Source organism: Panthera tigris, chromosome C2 (genome assembly GCF_018350195.1).
Source record: "Panthera tigris isolate Pti1 chromosome C2, P.tigris_Pti1_mat1.1, whole genome shotgun sequence".
Classification (NCBI taxonomy): domain Eukaryota; kingdom Metazoa; phylum Chordata; class Mammalia; order Carnivora; family Felidae; genus Panthera; species Panthera tigris.
In genome coordinates, this window is record NC_056668.1 from 130,479,033 (window position 1) to 130,500,517 (window position 21,485).

The window sequence follows — 21,485 nt, forward strand, 5'->3', positions numbered from 1 at the left end:
AATAATCTCTCTGGATTGGAAACAAGAAGTGTCACAAATCCAGTTCAAACCAAAAATTGTATTTTAATGATAACTGAATATAAATGTGTTGTAATTCCTCAAGAAACTATAACTGCATAGCAGGATTATGAAAAGTAGGGCTATTCCATATGAGTGTGTGCCCAGTAAAGTCATTTCTATTTCATCAAAATGTAAATGTCTTTAGTAATGATGAAGAGTGGGTTTTGTTTTAAATCTATGAAAATATGATTTTAAATTGAAGACTGTCTATGCCTTGGAGTCAAGTTTCCATATGCAACTATTCCAAAGCTGTAAGACAAAAACTGCTTGTGTATAATGATAAAACAAGATGTTATCTGTGTTTTGGGGAATATGACCAACAGGCTTCACATGATGGTGGCAATTACAAAAATCCTCAGAATAGAATATAAATGGTAAATGTCCATTTACAGCATTTTTCTTCTTGAAATAATGCATTAATCAGTTCAGTTTTACCTGATGCCAGTCAGAAGTATTCTAGTAACCAGCTTTAAAAAAAAAAAAGAGACAGAGAGAGGTGCTTGGCTGGCTCATCAGTACAGCATGTCACTTTTGATCTCAGGGTTGTGGGTTTGAGCCCCACACTGGGCGTGGAGATTAGTTAGAAATAAAATCTTAAAAAAAAAAAAAAAAAGGAAAAGAAAGAAACCAAATTATCTTGCGGCTGTGTCTCATGAGAATACTAAAACAACATTAACATTGGGTTAGAACTTCAGAGCTGGTGCCTATACCTCAAAATCCCTGAATAAATAAAAATTATGTCAGATTATCAAGATCACAGAAAATACTAGTGAAGTCTACTACTGAAAAAAACAACTGGAGAGCAGGCCTCCAGATGTGTATTTTATTTGCTTTCTGTGCTCCCATAAAAGTGATACTTTCTGGCCAAATTAAGCTGTTAAGATAAATGTATGGACTTAACAGCTTTTTCAACTGAAAAGGACCCTTCAAATCACCCAGTAATTCTCCTTATTTTAGAGGTAAGATGAAGGTCCCTGTTTAGTGAGAGACAGAATGGTTCTGAAAGTCCAATTTCCCAGGGCTCCTATTTGTAAATGAGCTTTTAAACCCAGCAACGTCTAAGCAGTCTGGCCTGGGCCACAGAGTTTCCTTTGGCCCAACCTCCCAGACTCAGCCCGCGCGCCCCCTTCCCCAGGCCACCTTTAGACCGTCGACTCCATTAGTCTCTCTTCAAACACAGAGCTACCCTAGTAGGTAGAGGGCTGTCTAGATTCCAGAACAACCTGTTCTCTTGTCAACGTTCCCTCGCGCCCCCCTCAACGAAGGTTGTGAATGAACTTGAGCGCCAGGGACACACTTCTTTATCTCTCTTTGGCGCCTGTCATCTAGTAGGTGTTCAATAAATTTTTTCAGGGCAAACAAGTGTCCAGCCGACCGACTGTTGCCCAAGGGGGGGGGGGGGGAAGTGTGCGTGGCGCGAGGAGGAAAGAGATTTAGAAAGTTGGATGGGAACCGTGAAAAGGTGAGATTACCTCCTTGTGCAACTGACCCTTAGACAAAAGACATGAGAAGGAGTGTTTATCATAGGTTGAAGTCAAATAGTTCTCCTCCCTGAAATGAGAGGAAGCAGATTTGACACCAGATTCTGCTAAAGTACAACGCTAACCTTAAAGGTAAACTTTAACCTTAAGTTTAACATTCCTTGCCTCAACTTCTTTAAAAAAAAAAAAAAAATTACACTTTCGCAAAGCGGGTTAACATATTTCGAGGAGGCGCCGGCAACCGTTATTCTCCGGAGACTGGAGCAGATCCGGGAGGAAAGGAGCTGAGGGGAGTGAAGAGGTCGTGGGCATGGAGGCCCAGGGATGCGGATCTTGGCTGGGGCAGCCCGACGCCATCACCTTCCCCGGCTTTGGGGAGCCCGGCACGCCGGGAGGAGCGCCCTTTGCCTTTCGCATACCTTTCGCTGTCGAGGGCGCAGGAGCGGCGGCGCCGGGGCAGGCCCACAGTCCCACCCGTAATTGGGACGTACGTTGGGCAGGTCCCTCGTAGGCGCAACAGCACCGCGGAGCTCCAGGGCCTCCCGGCAAGGTTGTTGGGGACCGTTGCCGGGGAGACAGCGTGAGGCATGCTGGGAAGCCGGGGCGAGGCGGCACAGAGCCGGTCCCCGAGGCGGAAGTGTGCACCGACCCAAATGGGCGGGGAAAGGGGAAGAGGCCCGACCCGCCTGGCTTCACTAACATGACAGCGGCCATTTCGGAGATTACTTCCCGGCCTTCCTTAGCGACCTGACGTCTCCGGGCCCGGGAGCACCTGTTCCCCCGGCGCGGTGTGGCACCACTGGCTTCATGGAACCGAGCTTCCCAGTGACGTCATACGCGGAGGCTTCCGGTTCCCGCTCTTGAGGTTGGACTCTCACGTGCAGGCGTTGCCAGGACTCCCTTGGCTCCTGCAGTCTTTTAGTGGAGGGGCTGGTCCTCTGGGAGGACCGTGCAGGTGGGCTCTGCCGCTGGTCCGGGTAGCGGGTTGTGAGGGCTGGGGTGGCGTGATGTATGAAGCCTGTGTTTGACGACTTACAGCAAACGTTTTGTGCGCCTTTCTCCCATCCAGCCAGCATTTGTTCAACAGCTATTGCAAGGTCCTGTAATTAGTTTAGGATGAGTTGACACGGCCTCCCTCTGTTCGCATGTATTTCACAAGACCCACTTATAAATAAATGACTACTATACTGGATAAGGAAGGGCCAAAACCGGGGTGAATTGAGTTGGGTGCAGAATGCAAAGAGGTGCCCCCGAAGTCTGTAATCCAGATACATATATTTTAATGCAGTGTATTTAAACGTCAAAAATAATGCAAAAGAAATACATGATTGACAAAATCTCATTATTTTAAATAAAGACAGAATCGGTAACCATGCCATGCTGAGCCATATTGGAGCGTGAGGCCAAAGGAAACACTAGTAATACACACCGTATGACTTCAGGTAGCCAGATGGGGAACGATATTCTTGGTACTGAGCCAGATAATGCAAAGATGAGAAGATGAAAAGAGCCTCTGGTTAAGGTGAGACTGGAGAGTTTTAAGTTCTTCCAGGCATGAAGCAGTAATTATCCTTACTCAAAACATTGCCAATTAAGATGGGACCACAAGCCAAGGCCTAAAAGAAATTCCCAGACCCTGATTGTCAGTAAAGAAAAACTGGATCCGTATCATTGACCCTACACACTTTAGTTAACTGAAGCCTTGTGCTCCCTGATTTATTAATTATGAGATCGAGGAGGGTATCATTTTTATAGCTTAAGACGTTTTACCTTGACCCCACAAAAATATTCTTTGTTGGAAGACGGTGACGGTTATCTATCTCAATATCAAAGTCCACAGTAGTCTCTATTAGTCTGTCGGTAATGGACTTTAATGGATTCTCTTTTAGAGCCCCCGTCTCTATCCATAGGTTAAAGTCCATGACACCATTGCACTTGTGCCTTGTAACATACGGGGAAAGCAAAAGAGAATGAAAATGCACTTAGCTAGCCGGTGGTGCCTGAGCATCTAGGTAAGAATTGAGATGCTGATACCTAATATATTGGTTAAAGAGCTGTTCGTGACATTTGCTATTGGTTTGTGGTGCTGGGAATGATAACTTGGTCCCCAGTAAAGAGCACCAATTGAAAGTGTGTTCCGTTGTTTTAATTAGGCAGTTCTTCAGTCATCATGGGTATCCGAGGACTAATGAGTTTTGTAGAAGATCATAGTAATGAGTTCTTCACTGATTTGAAGGTGCGGGACACAAAAATTGTCATTGACGGCTATGCTCTCTTCCACCGGCTTTGCTTCAACTCAAACTTGGAACTTCGATATGGAGGGGACTATGACTCTTTTGCAGATGTTGTACAAAAATTCTTTGAATCACTGTTTGCTTGTAATATCTGTCCATATGTTGTGTTAGACGGAGGATGTGACATTTCAGATAAAAAGCTTAAAACTTTAAAGGATCGAGCCAGAGAGAAGATCCAGATGGCTCATTCCCTTTCTGTTGGTGGGGGTGGGTATGTGTGTCCCTTACTCATCCGGGAAGTGTTCATACAGGTTTTAATCAAGCTACAGGTGTGTTTTGTCCAGTGCTTTTCAGAAGCAGATCGGGACATTATGACACTGGCTAATCATTGGAATTGCCCTGTGTTATCGTCGGATAGTGACTTTTGCATTTTTGACCTAAAAACTGGGTTTTGCCCACTGAATAGCTTTCAGTGGAGAAATGTGAGCACTATCAAAGGCACACGAGACTGCTATATCCCTGCCAAATGCTTTTCCATTGACGCACTCTGCCGTCACTTCAGCAATATGAATAAAGCTCTCTTACCTCTCTTTGCGGTGCTGTGTGGAAATGATCATATCAATCTACCCATCATGGACACATTCTTAAGTAAAGTCCGTCTGCCTCTTGGAGCTACCAGTTCAAAGGGGAGGAGACACCACCGAGTTTTGGGACTTCTGAATTGGTTATCTCATTTTGCCAACCCTACCGAAGCACTAGATAACGTTCTGAAATATCTCCCAAAAAAGGATCGAGAAAATGTGAAGGAAATTCTCTGCTGTTCCATGGAAGAATACCAGCAATCCCAGGTGAAGTTGCAGGACTTCTTCCAGTATGGTACTTATGCCTGTCCTGCCGCCTTGAATCTGGATTTACCAGAATGGGTATTAGTGGCATTGGCCAAAGGCCAGCTATCTCCTTTCATCAGCGACGCTTTGGTGCTTAGACGGACCATTCTGCACACACAGGTGGAAAATATGCAGCAACCAAATGCCCACAGAATATCTCTGCCCATCCGTCAAATCATCTATGGGCTTCTTTTGAATGCTTCCCCACATCTGGAAAATGTGTCCTGGAATGCGTTGCCTTCTCAGCCTCCAGCTTTCAGCGAAGTGGAAAGGATTAATAAAAATATCAAGACATCAATTGTTAATGCAGTAGAACTGCCCAAGGATTATTCTGACTTAAGCAAATTGACTGAGGTAAGCGTTTGTAACACTAATGTCATTTTTGTAAAGTACTTCATGGGTTAAAACGTGCTTTCATGTATATTATCTCTCGTAATGTAACCAAATGAGGTTGGTTGCTACTCCCCCCGCCCGGTTCGTAGCTGAGAAAGCTAGGACTCAAAATAGGTGAGTGGGTGATACCTCAGCCAGAGAGGTGCAGTGCTAGGACCCAATCGTAGGTCTTTTAGCTCCCGATCTGCCATTTCCACTCTACTTCAGTAGACTGTGTTATCTGTGCAGTTATTCTACTACTCTGTTGACACTAGCTATTCATAAATTGGGGGTGTGTGCCTTTAAAAAAAAAAAGGCAAAGGAAAAAATTCTGAGCTACAATAACAGTGTGCGTTGGTAGGCATTTGTCATAGGCGTAGCTGATATCTTAGACTGCATCAGATTTCAACTAATAAGATTAATATGCTTGGGTCTTAATTTTTCATTTTTATCTATGAGGACCTGTTTTTTTAGGCATTAGGTTTATGGCCTCATGATGATTACTTTGATATTGAAAACATGATTCTTTGCCTAATTCAGTGTTGTTTAAACCTGAGTAACACTCAGACCAACCCCCTTTTGAAGGTAAAAAAAAAAAATTATGGATCCAAGCGTTTATTTTTTTGTTTACATAAATATATTGAAAATTGCAAATATATATGGAACTGCTTAGACTAACACAATTAAATGTACAGATTAAATGCAGATAAATTTATAATACCAATTGCAGGGCCTATTTGGAGTTTTTTCTTTTGTTTTCATTTGTTTGTTTTTTGAGAGAGAGAGCGCGAGCAGAAAGAGGGGCAGAGGGAGAGAGAGAATTCCAAGCAGGCTCCATGTTCAATGCAGAGCCTGACATGGGGCTCGATCCCATGATCCTGGGGTCATTGACCTAAGCTGAAATCAAAAGTTGGGCGCTCAACTGACTGAACCATTCAGGCACCCCTATTCGGAGTTTTCTTAAATCCAACTAATATTCCGATTCATGAGACTGTCACAGACCACTCCTGGTACCAGTCTACTCAAGGATACAGGATAGCAACCATTGCTTCCCAGCAGGTTTGAATGAAGCTTTTCTTTCCTGTGAGAGTTTTTTGGAACAGTCTACACCACTGGTTCTCCACTGGGGTGATTTTGTCCCCTTACCCTGCCCCCCCTTCCCCGGGGGGCATTTGGCAATGTCTGGAGACACTTTTGATTATCACTTCCTAGGTGGTTGGAGGGGGGGAGGGTGTTGCTACTGGCCTCTAGTGGGAGAGGCCAAGAATGCTGCTAAACATCTTAAAATGCACAGGACAGCTGCCCACAACAAGGAATTATCCAGCCCAAAATGTCAGTAATGCCAATCCCTGGCCTACGGTGCTGAACAGAGAATAACCTCTCTAGTCTCCCCATTAGTACCAGCTCAGGCAGGAGGAAATGACATCCATATTAGCTGGGTACCAGAGCCTCCTTGGCAATGGGGAATGACTACTAAGGGGAACAGGGTTTCTTTTTGGGGTGCCAAAATGTCCTGGAATTAGTGATGGTTGCACAAGCTTATAAATATACTAAAATCACCTTGAAAGGGTGAATGTTACAATATGTGAATTGTATCTCACTTAAAGAAAGAAAAAGTCTCACTGGCCTCCTTCCCCACTCCTTTCTTCTAACAATTCCATAAACATAGTTTCCGAGCTATGCCCCTCAAGGGCTGTGCCTAATTATAAGTCACTGCACTCAGGGAAGCCCCATGATACGATGTCCCCATCTGGTGTTTATGGTTCATTTACAGTTCAAATCTACATGCAGTTTTACAAGAGTCCTTTTTACCATGCTAAGTAACACAGCTAACTTTATCACATTTCTAGGGTTTCAGAACTAGAAAGTTGAGCATAAGTCAAATTCCAAACAGAAGGGATTTGTTAAAACTTTACCCACAGCAATAAAATTGAAATTAGCAGAATTCTAAAGGGTGACGTTTTGTTGCAATTACATTTCTCCTCACAACATAAATGGTGCTGTGGAGAGTTTTTCTAAAACTTTTTATGGCTCTATTGAAAAACGATGTACAGTGAAGGGCCCATGTTTAAAGTGTGCACTTTGATGAGTTTGATGTATGTTTACGTCTGTGAATCCATCCTTGCAATTAAAATAATGAACGTATGCATCACTCTGAAAAGTCTTCCTCCCTGAGTATGAACACACAGCGAAGTACACAGATGAGTGTACAGCTTGATGAATTGTCACCAACTTGACACTTCCATGTAAAGAATGTCCAGATGAAGACTCATTATTAGCATCCCAGCAGCTTTCCCATTAGGGTCCATTTCCAGTACCCCCTCTCCCACCCCCTGTAATCACTATCCGGACCTGTAATAACACTGAATAGTTTTAACTGTTTTTATATTTTTATAGATATGGAATCCTATAATGTGAATCCTTTCATCTAGCTTCTTTTATTCAAAGTTCGTGAGGTTTAGGGGCACCTGGGTGGCTCGTCGGTTAAGCGTCCGACTTTGGCTCAGGTCATGATCTCACGGTCCGTGAGTTCGAGCCCCGCATCAGGCTCTGTGCTGACAGCTCAGAGCCTGGAGCCTGTTTCAGATTCTGTGACTCCCTCTCTCTCTGCTCCTCTCCTGTTCATGCTCTGTCTCTCTCTGTCTCAAAAATAAATAAACGTTAAAAAAATTAAAAAAAAAAAAAAGTTCGTGAGGTTTAGATCACTGTGAGTAGCTGCAGATCACTTATTTCTCACTGCCGTATGTTACCACATTGTGGGAATTTACCACAATTGATCTTTCCATGTTGCAGGTGATGGGCATTTGGGTAGTTTGCAGTTTGGGCAATTATGAATAGTGCTATGAACATGCTAGTGCACATCATTTCTTGAAAATATGGATACTCTATCTGTTGCAGATACTACTAAGAGTGGAATTGCTAGGTCGTGGGATATGCATGTTTAGTTTGCAAGATATGTTGCCAAATGGTCTTGCAAGGTGGTTTAACCATTTAGTATTCCCACCAGCAGCTTATGAAAGTTCCTCTTACTTTACACCCTTGCTGACACCTGGTATTTTTTATCCTTAAAAAAAAATTTTTTTTTTTAGCTATTCTGATGGTTGGATAGTGGCATCATTTTAACCAATTTGGTGGGTGTTAATTTGTATTTCTCTGATGACTTATGTGAGCACCTTTTATGTATCCATTGGACACATGGATACTCTGTTATAGAAGTTTCTGTTCAAGGTCTTTTGCCCATTTTTCTGTTGGCTTTTTGCTTATTTCTATATATGTGTCCTTTGTCAAATAATATGTATTGTGAGCAGACTCTTGCATAGTGTAGGTTGTCTTTTCACTGGAGTATGTTTTGATGAACAGAATCTTAATAGAGTCCAATTTAAATTTTTATTATTTATAGTTATCACTTCTAAAACCTACTTAAAAAATTATTACCTACTCCAAGGTCATGACAGTTTTTTTGTCTTTCATATTTAGATCTACAGTCTATCTACAATTGATTTTTTTGTATATGGTGCAACATAGGATCAAGGCACTTTTTCCCTCATATGAAAGAAAATCCAGCTGAGTCAATGAGTGTAACATGCTGATTATACTCTTTGCTAAGTGGAGATGACAAGTGTTCTCATCACTTACCTGTATTCAAAGTAGGGTGAAATTCTGGTTCACTTTCTTTGTGGTTGTATCTTTCAGCTTTTCCTAGGCATAAACTAATCAATCCTGTACTTAGTGTTGCTAGCTCTAATTAGCCCATGATAATTCTTTTTTCTTATTTATTTTTGAGAGCAGGAGAGAGGCAGAGATAGAGGGACAGTGAGAGAATCCCAAGCAGGCTCTACACTGTCAACACAGAGCCTGACGCAGGTCTCAAATTCACTAACCATGAGATCATGACCTGAGCTGAAATCAAGAGTTGTACCACTCAACCAACTAAACCACTCAGGCACCCCAATTCTTTTTTTTTTTTTTCTTTGAGAGAGAGAGAGAGAGAGAGAGAGAGAGGATATGAGTGGGGGAGGGGCAGAGAGAGAGAGAAAGAGGGAGAGAATCCGAAGCAGGCTGCGTGCCGTCAGCCTGGACCCCAACGTGGAGCTTAAAGCACGAACCATGAGATCACGACCTGAGCCGAAATCAACAGTCAGACGCTAAACCGACTGAGCCACCCAGGCGCCTATTATAGCCCAGGATAATTCGAAATGGTATCAAGTACAAATGTGATTCCAAAGACAAATGCAGGTATAAGAAAAATCTTGTGATAGTTTTCTAGTCATTTTGTTTTTCTTAACATGAGGCAGTAATAATACTTTATCTGCTTTGTGCCAACGGTTGTAATAGCAACTTTATACTTATTTCTCACAGTAACCACATAGGATAGGGTTTTCATTTGGTTATTAGCTGCAGTGGATAGAGATCCATTCAAGTTAACCAATGAGAGGCTAATTATAAGCAGAGATGCAAGTGGGTCTTTCTTTGGGAGTAAGCGCCACGACCAGCCTCTCTCTGGGTGTCTCTGCTTCTCTGTGGGATCTTCTTCTACCGGCCTGTGCTTTCCTTCCCCTCTGGGGTAAGGGGAAGTTGTCACTGGGCTAAAACCTAACCAAATTTAAGGGCTGTAAGCAGAGTCATTCCTCTTTTGGAAGGGGCTAAGAACTGGTGGGTTCCATGAAACATCTTGTGTAATTCATTGTAATGCCCATTTACAGATAATCAGACTGACGGTAGAAAAGCTCAGAAACTTGCCCGTTGAATGCTGTACAGTTAATGAGAGACAGAACATTTCTAAAGTCGAAGCCCAAACCCTACTTTGTTCATAAAAATTGTAATTTGTAATTGAATTGTAGACAATTCAATAATTTAAGCATTATATGTCAGAAAAGAATTCATGTATTTTCTTAGCTTTACTTGGTGTATTTTCCTACCAGCTGAGATCATGTTTTAAGTACTTGTTATTTCCTGTAAGAGTGATTGCTTAGACTGTAAAGCATCTTGCATATTTCTAATTTTAAAAAGTTTATCACAGTATCGGGGTGATACTGTCGTTCAGTCAGTTAAGCGTCCAACTCTGAGTCCGCTCAGATCATGATCACAAGGCTTTGTGGGTTTGAGCCCCATGTTGGGCTCTGTGCCAACAGCACGGAGCCTGCTTAAGATTCTGTCTCCCCCTCACTGTCTCTGCCTACCCGCCCCCCCCACACACTCATGCTCTCAAAAAAAAAAAAGTTTTATCACAGTATCAGAAGTTTAAAATGAGTTTTTATAAATTATATTTAATGCTTTCATGCATCGATGGTTAAACTATTTTATCAATTATGATGTTTTGTTTCAGGTTGCCATGTCCGTTCCCAGCTGTCAACACACTGATTTGACTACAAACTAGGTTTTAGGTACTGAGAAATGTGTCTCATCCTTACATAAAGTTAAGAAAGAAATCCTTTTCTGGCTGCATGCAGACACTAGGAACACCAGTTTTTTCTTTCTTAAAGTTTGATGGTAAAGTCCTCCTGAAGGTGCCCTGTTAATAGTACAAATTTCCTTATTTGTTTAAGTGTGTGACCTAGAATGTCCTTATGGTTCTTAAGATTCATTAAGGTAAAGTTATTTCAGGAAGCCCAAACCCCTCATAGCTGTTAACTCCCTTTTATTTGAAGTGTACTCTAACGCATGGAGTAGAAGTGAGTGGGGTGTGTTAGTGCAAGCACAATGCAGGTAGTCCTTAAATATTCCCATCTCCCTTGAATATACCTCTCACCTACAAGCAGCCACCCTGGAACAATCCCTGTGTAGGAAAACAAAAAAAAACAAAATAAAACATTCAACTGGGTAGGGACATGAGACAAGACCCAAACAAATAGAAGGCTGTATGATATGCCACAGAGCGTGCATATAATCTAAGTTTGCCTTCCAGAGGTGATCAGAAATGGCATCATGAAGAAGGTAGGGCCTCCGTAGTCACTGGCAGTTAAGAATAGGGTTGAGTATAGATCTTTGTCTCTCAACGCAGAATAGTTAAAATGCAGATTCCTTGGTTGGTCTCAAATTTACTGAATCAAAATTCAGGGTGTGGGACCTGAGGACTGAAATTTTTAAGCTTCCCAAGTGACATGCACTGAAGATGTTCACCAGCCTACATGGAGGGTGGAGTGACATGAGCAAGGGCCGTGTAGTGGGAGTACACAATATATCCATTCAACCATATTTATTAAGCACCCAGTGTTTTAAATGCTTTGAGTGTGGCTAATTTCTTTCTTTCCACAGGAAGGTAAGAAACTGACAGAGCAATTCATCTGCACTAAAGTCTCTTTATACTTGGGGGGTGGGCGGGGCGGGGAGACATTCCGCAAAGTAACTTGCGGGATGTTCGGTATGTATTTTCAGCTCTCCTTGGCCAAAAGGCAGATACTTCTGTTAGAAACCCTGAAGGTGAAACAGACCATCCTGGAGCCAATCCCTTCTTCATTGAAGTTGCTCGTTTCAGTCAGCTGCTACTGGTTGCAGCACACAGAGGCCAAGGCAAAGCTACATCACCTGCAGGCCTTACTGCTAGGGATGCTGATGGGGCCCTTGCATGTCATAATCAACAGCCCTGGTAGGTATCTGGAAATTCCAGGAGTAAAGTTTTGCACATTGCTTGCATATAATTGCAAGTTTAAAGAAACAAACAAAAATATTCTTCGTTGTTTACTCCCATCGGTTGTATTCAGAACTTAGGGGTGGAGCCACCAAAATATCATTCATTCACTGGCAGATGTTTTTGAGCACCTCTGTGTGCCAGGCTCAGTGCTGGAGTGCTTGACTCCAAGGGCACAGCAGTGAAGGTATGCTGCTACTGCCTCGTCCCACGCGAAGTGTGCATGTGTAACGTGCCAGTTACATTCTGGACTCCATGTACCCTATCCCTATTCCCGAGCATCAATACAGTGGCAAGATCATCACTAGAAATTTATGTAAAATTGTCCATCGGTAAAGCTTCTGAATTCCTACAGCCACAGGAAATATTCGTGCTTGTGCTGTTGTTTTACTTTTTCTCCACTGTAAGTTTCAATTAGTGTGTTAGTGATGACAGAAATAGTAACTTTTTTTTCTGTTAGAGAAATACCCTTTAAGGTAGTTTCAGCTGCATGTAAGTATCAGGTGAAATAAATGCTGATGTCTTGGAGCACTTCAATTCTTTAATAGAATTATTCCCTTTAAAAGATTATGAATGCTGTAACTCCTTATCTAAACACATATAACAATCACCACACCCAGAACAGTGCTGATATCTAATCTAATGGCCACTAGCCACGTGGGGCTCTTTAAATGAAAACTTCAGCTTCTTGACTTGGCCACATTTGAAGTGCTCAGTAGCCACATATGGCTAGAGGCTACTGAATTGGACAGCAGAGACACAAAACACTTCCGTCATTGCTGAGAGTTCTGTTGGACAGTGCTACACTGGAGTTTACTTTTTAAAACACATTAAAGGAAAGAGTGAACTGGTACAGACTCCAGGACACCCCAAGTGTGAGAATAGTTGTCAGAAGCGACTCTTCTTCTAAGAGCCAAATGAATGAGTTAACGCCACTAGTGAAAACACAACTTTAGGGTATTTCCACCCATTGAATAGTAACTGTAGTTTAAGAACATTCTCAGAGCACAAGCCTGTTAACTTTTTACCTGAGTCCAACAGAAGGGGCACGTCAAGGGTCTGTTTCTTTTCTTTTAGGAATTGTGGACCCTGCACCCAGGCAGGCTCAGTGCCTTGCTGCTCGCTAATGGGTAAAAGGTGGGCCTCCTTTTTATTACTTTCAAGTTGGTCCAATATCATTTTGCGCGCCCCTACTCAAACCTGCAGGAGCTTACAGCTGAACGCAAACAGCACTCCTCATTGCCTAGGCTTGTTGCTTCTTGCCTCTTAACCTCCGCTATGTGAAGTAGATGATTTACCATATTCTCGAGTCAGTCATGCTTCTGTTTTCCTCCCATAAAGCAGAGGTTAAAGTGTGCTTTGAACACAGGCTGTGTAAGTGCACTATAGCAAGGGGCGGGTCTCCATGGAAGGAAACTTAGTGAACGAGAACAGTGAAGAGAAGGATATTTAATAGTAATTTGTATTTTTCAGAGAGACAGAATTTGGGTTTGGAGAGTTCAGAAGCAGATGTATTTTAAGTCAGAGATACTATTTTAAGGAAAAAAATAATTTAGGGTTGAATGAAGTTAGGTTGTCATTAAAAAGGCATTTCAGTATAAATATTTCAATGTATACAGCAAGGCTTTTACATTGACGTTAAAATAGTAAAGAGCCAGAAGAGAAAAGCATTTTGGTTATTTAAACTAATTTTTTTCTTTATGGAATTCAAAGTTTTATAGAGAGAGAAAATTACAAGCTATACAGTGTTTTTGGAAATACTGCCCTCGGGTTGTTTCTTTGTCTAGATAAGGAAGATCTGCGGGAGGATGGTGCTAGGATGTTGTATGAAGAGTTCCAGAGAGTGAAGGAGCAGACACGGCCGGGCACGAGACTGGACTTAGACACAGCTCACATCTTCTGTCAGTGGCAGTGCTGTCTGCAGATGGGGATGTATCTCAATCAGCTGCTGTCCGCTCCTCTCCCGGAACCAGACCTAACTCGGTAAGCACCACGGGAAACTAGTTCAGATGGCTGCACACAGAAGTAAATACTTTTATTTATACTTAAAGCAAATAAATTTCTAAAAATTAATCTTAGTATAATTGGTCTTGGATCGCTATTATAGCTGAAGAGCTGGAAACATATAAATTTTTGTCGATATTCCCAAAGAAAATTGCCATGATTAGATCAAAGATTAAAAAGCCAGTCCCTTAAAGTAAAAAAAGAGGCAGTTGTTGGCAGGATAGAACTCTTTCCTTCATTTCTCTCAGCCCTTTGATCAAGTATCACTTTATAAAGCCTCTTTCTGATTATCCTCCTGGAATATTACTCTCTACTTCCAGTCACTGTAGTCCTATTACTCTTTTGGATTTTTGTAATTGCATTTCTTAACACGTGGCATACTGCTCATATACTTGTTCAAATATTTATTAAATGCCTACTCTGTGGTAGGGTGTAGTGAACAAAATATTTCTTTTTAATCTCTGCTGTCACGGAGCTTTTATTCTAGTAAGATGACTCCTAGACACTTAAGTGGACTTTATTTAGGGTTTTTATTTTGCCAGGTGAGTATGAAGAAGGGAGAGGCAGCCTGTATGCCAGGAAGGGATTATCATGTTTGAGTATGGAGTTTAAGCTGGTAAGAAAGAAAGGATAGCAGTAGGGTGTGGGTACTACGTTCAGTGGATTGGACATCCAGGAGATCCCAGAGGGAGGGAGAGAGGAAGAATAAAGGGGAGATTGTTAGCAAATGGAGTGGAGATTGGAGATACACTTTGTCTCTCTCCACTTGAATGGAAGCTCTGTGAGGAAGGCACTTAGCTATTTACTTTTGTAGCCCCAGTGCCTAGCATTTAGGAAAAACTCAAATATTTGTCAAATAAAAGAATGATGTATGTTTGGAGGCATATAAAATCTGCTGGTGTGACTTTTAAGTGTTTTAAGGTATAAAGCTTCCTGGCAGTAAATAGTGTTAATACGTCTCTGGACCTGATAATCTGAGTCAACCCTAGAACCTTCTACCCAATAAGATTAACTAGCCTTTGACCTATGGATTCTTTATGCCTTTCCTTTTTATTTATTTATTTTTATTTGTCTTTTTTGTGCCTTTCATTAAATAATTGAGGTCATTCTAGACTGGATCCTCTCTAGCTACCACAAATCCCTTTACGACAAAACAGGGGAAAAAACAAGACCAAACAGTTCTCTTCATAATGATTTCAGCAGGACTGTTTTTGCATCTCAGCTTTACTAAAGCTTTTTAAATGATGGTCTTACACTGATTAAATGATGGTTCTGCATTAGTTGCTAAGGCACCAGTTGATCAACTCTGGCAGTAAGTTATGTATTAAATTTGTGGCTTCCAGTTAACCACATCTTACATTCCTGCAGTAGATTCTCAGTGCAAGTGAATCAGTGAGCTTGCAAACAATGCCACTAAATTTTCTCATATTTCAGCAGACTGCCCATCTGGTTTATCAGACATTTTTAATTCCTTTTCTTTGAAGTGGTAAGAGGCCTGCTCAACTTTCAGCTGGTTGCAGAACCAGCAGGCATCTATCTCATTTGCTGATAAAGAGTTTTTAAATATCACCAGCCAAATTTGTACTAACAACTCAGTTCCTTCCTTCAAGGAACAGGTTTTCAAGTAATTTTAGTACTAATTGTATTGAAGAGCTAAGTGTTTAGCTGCATTTGTTAAAGCCATGTTAACGAGCAAAGTTCTCCACTGAACGTATGCTTTAACAACACTCTTTTCCTCTCCCTTGAGACAGACTGTACAGTGGAAGCCTGGTACACGGACTGTGCCGACAACTGCTAACATCGACTTCTGTAGAAAGTCTCCTGAGCATGTGCCCTGAGGCGAAGCAACTTTATGAACATCTGTTCAATGCCACAAGGTCATATGCCTCTGCCGAATTATTCCTACCAAAGGGTAAATCAAATTCAAAAAAAAAAAGGCAAAAGAAACACGGTACCAGCTGGTCAAAGAACAGAGTGGGAACCACCTCAGACACTAAATGCTGGTACGAGGGAAGCAATCGGTTTGGGCTACTAACGGTTGAAAACTTGGAAGAACATATTGAGCTCTCAGAGCTTGAATAAACTCGGTCTGCAACAAGATGTACAATTTTTTCTTTTTTTTTTAAAGTAGGCTGCACACCTAATGTGGGGCTTGAACTCACAACCCTGGGATCAAGAATCCCAGATGCTCTACTGACTGAGCCAGCCAGGCACCCCCAGATGTGTAATTCTTAAAACTTTGATTACTTCCCTTCAAATGATTAACTTTTTTCTTTACAACTAATCTGTTAGGGGATAAACACTCTAAGAGGCGATCTTTGAATTTGAGGGTATTTTGTATTCTGTTTTTAATAAATACAATCTGATTTAAGAAACTTCTGTATTTTCTTAAACACACTTGAAAGCATGTTTGTACTTCTCATTCCGTTTTAGGAAGTTAATAAGTCTATAGCCTTTACATTGCAGCAACTCAGCCAGCTATGTTTTCAAAAAGAATATAAGTTCTGCTTCAATTATTTCCCATAAGCAGAAGCTGGGTTATTATCATTTCAAAACATTTTTTTCCCAAATGTTTCCTCTTCATCCTTTATGCTGAAAGATCTGAGCCTTAGAAGAGAGAAGTTGAGGATGCCAGACAGAAGGTAAACACCTTTAGTACTAGGAAAATGAGACCCATGGCAGGCTTGAGCAATACTTTATATGCTCCAGGTTTTAAAGCAGAAGTTGAAATTGTAATGGCTCCAACAAATTAAGAAATAGCATCCTGAGCTCCTAGATCTAGAGGAGAAGGAGGAAACACTATGAAGAAATTAAAATATTAGTGATATATGCAGCAATACCAGAATCTTAGGCCATTTTTTTATACTGCAATTATTGACCTATTAATGGGATATGAAACCAATGAGTCATAACCAGTATTTTTTAAGTGGAAATCATTAGGCATGCATATCATATATTAAATGGTTGTACAAAATGTATTTCTTACTGTGGATTGCAGTCAAAAGACTTTGAAAGGCACCGCTCTGGAACACACTAGAGGCTGCTAAAATTACAACTACCAATAGAATTGGGAAAGTGCTGGCCAGTTCCAAATAAAGAACTTGAAAATAAACAAGCAAGTGGAATCAATCTAATTGGGCAAGATCTAGAGATCTGAAGGTGTATTCCCAACCTTTATTTTATTTCTATGCATACAAATTGTGTTTTTCCTTTCTTCTGTACTGTCTCACTGGGTACATTCCATCAGTAAGAACCCTAAACACAGTTTTAAGCTGCCATGTTGAACAGGCCTACATTCAGTTCCTAACATCTGGCAAACAAGTCTTTCCACTTCCCTAGTGAGAACCATACTCTTAGGGGAGTACGCCTAGCATCAGCCAGTGTTCTATACACACTTTCCAAGTGTTTGCTGGCTTTAGCCATTTATAAAAGACAAAAACACAGTCTTATTTGTTCCTAAAGTTTTCAACCCTAAAGACTGGCTTCTGTTTCAAATAAAGAGTTCTTGAAATAAAACTTTTGTTTATTTTAGGAGGAGTGCATGGGGCTCTGTACTAAGGTGGTTTTTATGTCTCTAAAGAGCTGATTCTTCACAGGATAATCAAAAAAGCAGTCATATGCTCTATTATTGATACATGTTTTTCCAACAACTAGATCTAGGCACATCTAAGTAATTACAAGCATATTAAGTCCTTTGTTGTATCAAAATTCTTTTTCTTGATTCCTGCAGTGGGGGCCAATCTGGAAGTTAGACCAGTATGAATGTCCTATTTCCTGGCTTTATCATCAACCCTGCCTTTGCAAACGACCAACCTTGCATGAAAGACTATTTCTACCTCCACTTTGGCAAATAAACGGTTTGATAGGCACCCAACCAAACAGTGTATAGGCTACAGAGTTTAATTACAAGTCAATTATATCATTCATCTTTTTCTTTCATTAAAAGGAGTTTTTCAAGCAAAGGGGCCCTCCTTCAGTAGACATAAGAAGTCAGGTTCCCTTCTCTAGCCATTATAATCAGGGCCATTTACTTAAAATTATCCACCTAGCCTTCCAGTAAAGGAGTTAAAATCTAATAATGTCCATCGACTCTTACTCTCTGAGAATTAAGGCGTTACCCCACCCCATTATATATCTTATCTTGGATGTATGAAATGAGAGGTCATAAGCACTCCACAGGGTATCTGAGGGGTTTACCAAAGAAATACGATATAGAACCTGATCCCCAAAGTCATGCTTGTGCAAGCTGTTTGGTGAGACAACATACAATGAAATAACAAGAACATTTTATGAAGCAATCTGTCAACTACAAAATGGCAAAGTGAAACTGAATGTTACGATAAAGAGACAGGAGTCACCAGGATGAGGAGAGGTTAAGTCACAAGATTCTCAGCTTTGGCTTCTGAGCTTGGCTTTAAGAGACAGGGATGTAATTCAGAGGAGATGCAGGGGCAATGGAAACACCTCTGCAGAAGCAGAATGTTATACATTCCACATTCCACTTGGAAAATTTGTTCCCTGTTTTTAATCATGTCTTTAGGTCTTGCTCTTTCTGATTCAATTCTAGCTAATCAAAGCTCACCCGAGGCTTTGGAAATGTAAGTCTTCAGTTACCAGTTTAAGTATGAAAGGAACTCTGGACAGCTTTTTTAAATGAGTAAATCTTAGGAGTAAAGCTGGAAGAAAAACACTATAATATAACCATGTTCTGTGTCTAGTTGTGATAAAATTATACTTCAACTTTATTGGTACAACCCCTTTTTAAGATACCTAGACCTAGAAAGTTTAATGTATGTATCCTGTAAATATAAACCCTAAAGGCATTTCATGATGATTGATCATGACAAAAAATTCAAATTAATTTTAAGATTTAAGTTTGTATTTATAATTCAAATTAATTATAATTTTAGAAGATAAAGACCTTTATAGCTAGAAAGATCTTGGAATTATCTTTTCTTCCTCTGTGCATAAAATAAATGAAGAACTATGCCTCAGTTACCCTATCTATAAAATGGGGATCAGAATACTTTCAAGTGTCACATAAAGATAAAATGACATGTACTTTTAAATTACTAAGCACAGTGCCTGACACTAACAACAGTAGTAAATGATAGCCATTATTGTTACATCCACACAAGAAAACCAACAGCAAAGCAAGGGCTCTGGGCAGGAGTGAGAGAGGGCTGAGCAGAAAGATCACCACCATGAGACCAATGGCTGCCAGAGATAATGGCAGAAATTCTGCAGAGGCAAGGAGGTCACCACTATCAAATATGGTGAGAAGGGCAAGAACGTGAAAACAGCAACTTCAGCAGAGATGTCAGGCTGAAGCCAAACTAAAAAGAGAAGTGCCAAGAGAATGTGAATAAGCAGCCAAGCTCACTCAACCTCAGAAAACAGGGGGGAAAGACCAGAAGGAACAACGATCCCTATGGGTATTTGTGCCCTTCCTGCGCTTTTTTCTTGCTACCAAGGAATTTTCTATATTGCTTTTGAAACCGAATTTGAAATATACTCGGTTTTAAAACTATGTGTAAAGACAGAAAAAAATGAATAGCAGATATGCCTTACCCCATAATCCTAAGGAGGCCAAAGTCAGTTTCCCCCTCTCAGTGAGATTTCCAGACTTCACTGGGTACCACCACTCCCTAGTACATGGTACTTAGCTGGCTGGCACACCATGAACCCAGAGGAGTCCTGGAAAGCAGTCACCTCCAAGACCAAGAGAAGCAATTTCACTTCCCTAAAAGGACAAACTCTGTCCTTTTAGTACCAGACTCCAAATATAGTGACCTTGTATTTTTAGTGAGGTGGACATAGGGTACTTGGTATTTACTGCATGTCTTACATTGATGCATTTCAGTCAAGACAGCTGAAAATGATTCTGCACCTTGTATCTACTTGAAATTAAATACTATTTATTTTATAAAGATTATTAAAAAGATGCCTCCCCACTTTCAGCAACAGCTTTCTGAATAAAACGGTAAGCTGCTTTGGCATTTCTCTCCAGGTCTGAAATATGCTAAAATTCAAGTTCATTCAACTATAAAAATTCTAAGATGAGGACCTCATGCTGAGGAAGAATGTTTTAAAATTCAAAGGCATGACTGCACCAGGCCATGTATCAGTCTGTTAAGAGGGGAAAATAGATGAATGAGGTAATACATGGAAAAGAATTTCTAGCTTGTTTCATAGGATCTAGTTTTCAGAAAGAAAAATCAAACTTCACAGGAATGTGTTATAATACACATGCAATCACTTTTATTCCTACCTAGTCTTGATAACATTTTAGATATCTGGTTAAAATAGATAAATCATTCTCTCAATATTTATATGTGTACATATATGTATACACACATACATATACACATATACATATTTTAACAAATAATTTTCTCATTATGACTTTGGGAGACAGTTGGGAGATTTCTTTGTACAATATAATTCACTGTCGTCAGGATCAGGAAACACCTAGGAATATTTTTGTAAAAAAAAAAACAAAAAACAAAAAACTGATCAGAATGTATTAATATTGGAATTTTGATAATTTAGAAGACTGAAACATTTGACTGTGAAAAAATTGAGCCAATATGATCTAGCATACAAGATTAGGAAATCTTTTCCACTGTGTTTTTTCATATAATTGGTGCTTTTTGGAGGATGAACTGAGGTGCTGTTTCTTCCAGGAAAACTGCTGTATGTCGATCTGGGCATTACCCTCCCCGTAACTTCTGATTAACGTGTGTTACACATTATGGGGGGATAAATCAAAGGATGTTGATAGGGAAAACAGAAAGTCTCCTTTCCAGTGTCTCAATGCTTGCTAACATGGATACAGAATAATAAACTACATTCAATGATACGGAGGGGTTATATGTGGATTAATCCACCTTTAGAACTTGCTCTGATGTGGGAGCTTTTTTTGAGTGAATACTTACTAACATCACTCTGAAAAAACGGTGTTTATAAATGTATCAATGAGGGGTGCCTGGTGGCTCAGTCGGTTGGGAGTCCGACTTCAGCTCAGGTCATGATCTCGCAGTTGGTGGGTTCGAGCCCCACGTCGGGCTCTGTGCTGACAGCTCAGAGCCTGGAGCCTGCTTCAGTTTCTGTGTCTCGCTCTCTCTCTGCTCCTCCCCTGCTCATGCTCTGTCTCTCTCTGTCTCAAAAATAAATTTAAAAACCTTAAAAAAAATTTTTTTTAATAAAAATAAAAAATAAATGTGTCAATGAGAAATGCTATAAATTATATGGTAAAATTATTACGCTAAAATTGCTATGGTTATACAACATTTTTGTGCCTTCATAAAATACTGGCAGGAACCTCTCTGTTTTCCTATTTCCTATCCAGTTGTGATTCATTTGTGTAGGGTGAGGTGTAGTTGGGAATTAGGGAGCCAGGGGTTCTGTTGTGGATATGTTAAGTTTTAGGCGCTTAAGTGAAAACATCTGCTGGGCAGCTGGATCTATGTCTGAAGCCTACTTTAAAGTCTTTGGGTGTTGAGATTATAAACTATTTTCCTCCTCCTCTATGTAAAAACACCCCCAGTGAATATGTTGTGCTATTTTATGATCAGAGAGAGGCAGTAGTTGATGCCTCTAGGAAGGATGGCATCAAGAGAGCAAGATTCTGGGGGCGCCTGGGTGGCTCAGTCGGTTAAGCATCCGACTTCAGCTCAGGTCATGATCTCACAGTCCAGGAGTTCGAGCCTCGCATTAGGCTCTGTGTTGACAGCTCAGAGCCTGGAGCCTGCTTTAGATTCTGTGTCTACCTCTTTCTCTGCCCCTCCCCTGCTCATGCTCTCTCTCTGTCTCAAAA

The 21,485-nt window shown here is 40.8% G+C and overlaps 3 protein-coding genes across 19 annotated transcripts in view; 1 reads left to right on the forward strand and 2 right to left on the reverse strand.

The window, feature by feature from the left end:
* Positions 1 to 2,255, reverse strand: part of NEK11 (NIMA related kinase 11) — a 291,065-nt gene extending 288,810 nt beyond the window's left edge. For 9 of the 13 annotated variants that reach the window (XM_042998267.1, XM_042998263.1, XM_042998270.1 and 6 more), the window contains exon 1: positions 1,961 to 2,255. In XM_042998267.1, the coding sequence (XP_042854201.1) occupies positions 1,961 to 2,255 (295 nt within the window). Of the gene's footprint in view, positions 1 to 1,738 lie in introns of all 13 variants that reach the window. The other 4 variants (XM_007087384.3, XM_042998265.1, XM_042998274.1 and 1 more) reach the window with 2 other exon arrangements.
* ASTE1 (asteroid homolog 1) lies at positions 2,252 to 15,770 on the forward strand. Of its 4 annotated transcripts, XM_042998278.1 has the most exons (7): positions 2,252 to 2,496; positions 2,899 to 3,063; positions 3,452 to 3,553; positions 3,695 to 5,016; positions 11,410 to 11,620; positions 13,450 to 13,645; positions 15,418 to 15,770. In XM_042998278.1, the coding sequence occupies exons 4-7, from the start codon at positions 3,712 to 3,714 to the stop codon at positions 15,746 to 15,748; spliced, it is 2,043 nt and encodes a 680-aa protein (XP_042854212.1). In that variant the 5' UTR covers positions 2,252 to 2,496; positions 2,899 to 3,063; positions 3,452 to 3,553; positions 3,695 to 3,711; the 3' UTR covers positions 15,749 to 15,770. The 4 variants fall into 4 exon arrangements, with proteins under 4 accessions (XP_042854212.1, XP_042854211.1, XP_042854210.1 ...); XM_042998277.1 differs by lacking the exon at positions 3,452 to 3,553; XM_042998276.1 differs by lacking the exons at positions 2,899 to 3,063; positions 3,452 to 3,553.
* The window catches only part of ATP2C1 (ATPase secretory pathway Ca2+ transporting 1), a 169,658-nt gene continuing 161,505 nt past the window's right edge, over positions 13,333 to 21,485 (reverse strand). For both annotated transcript variants that reach the window (XM_042998262.1, XM_007087382.3), the window contains exon 28: positions 13,333 to 13,675. In XM_042998262.1, coding sequence (XP_042854196.1) covers positions 13,604 to 13,675 — 72 coding nt within the window. In that variant the 3' untranslated portion in view covers positions 13,333 to 13,603. The remainder of the gene's footprint in view (positions 13,676 to 21,485) is intronic.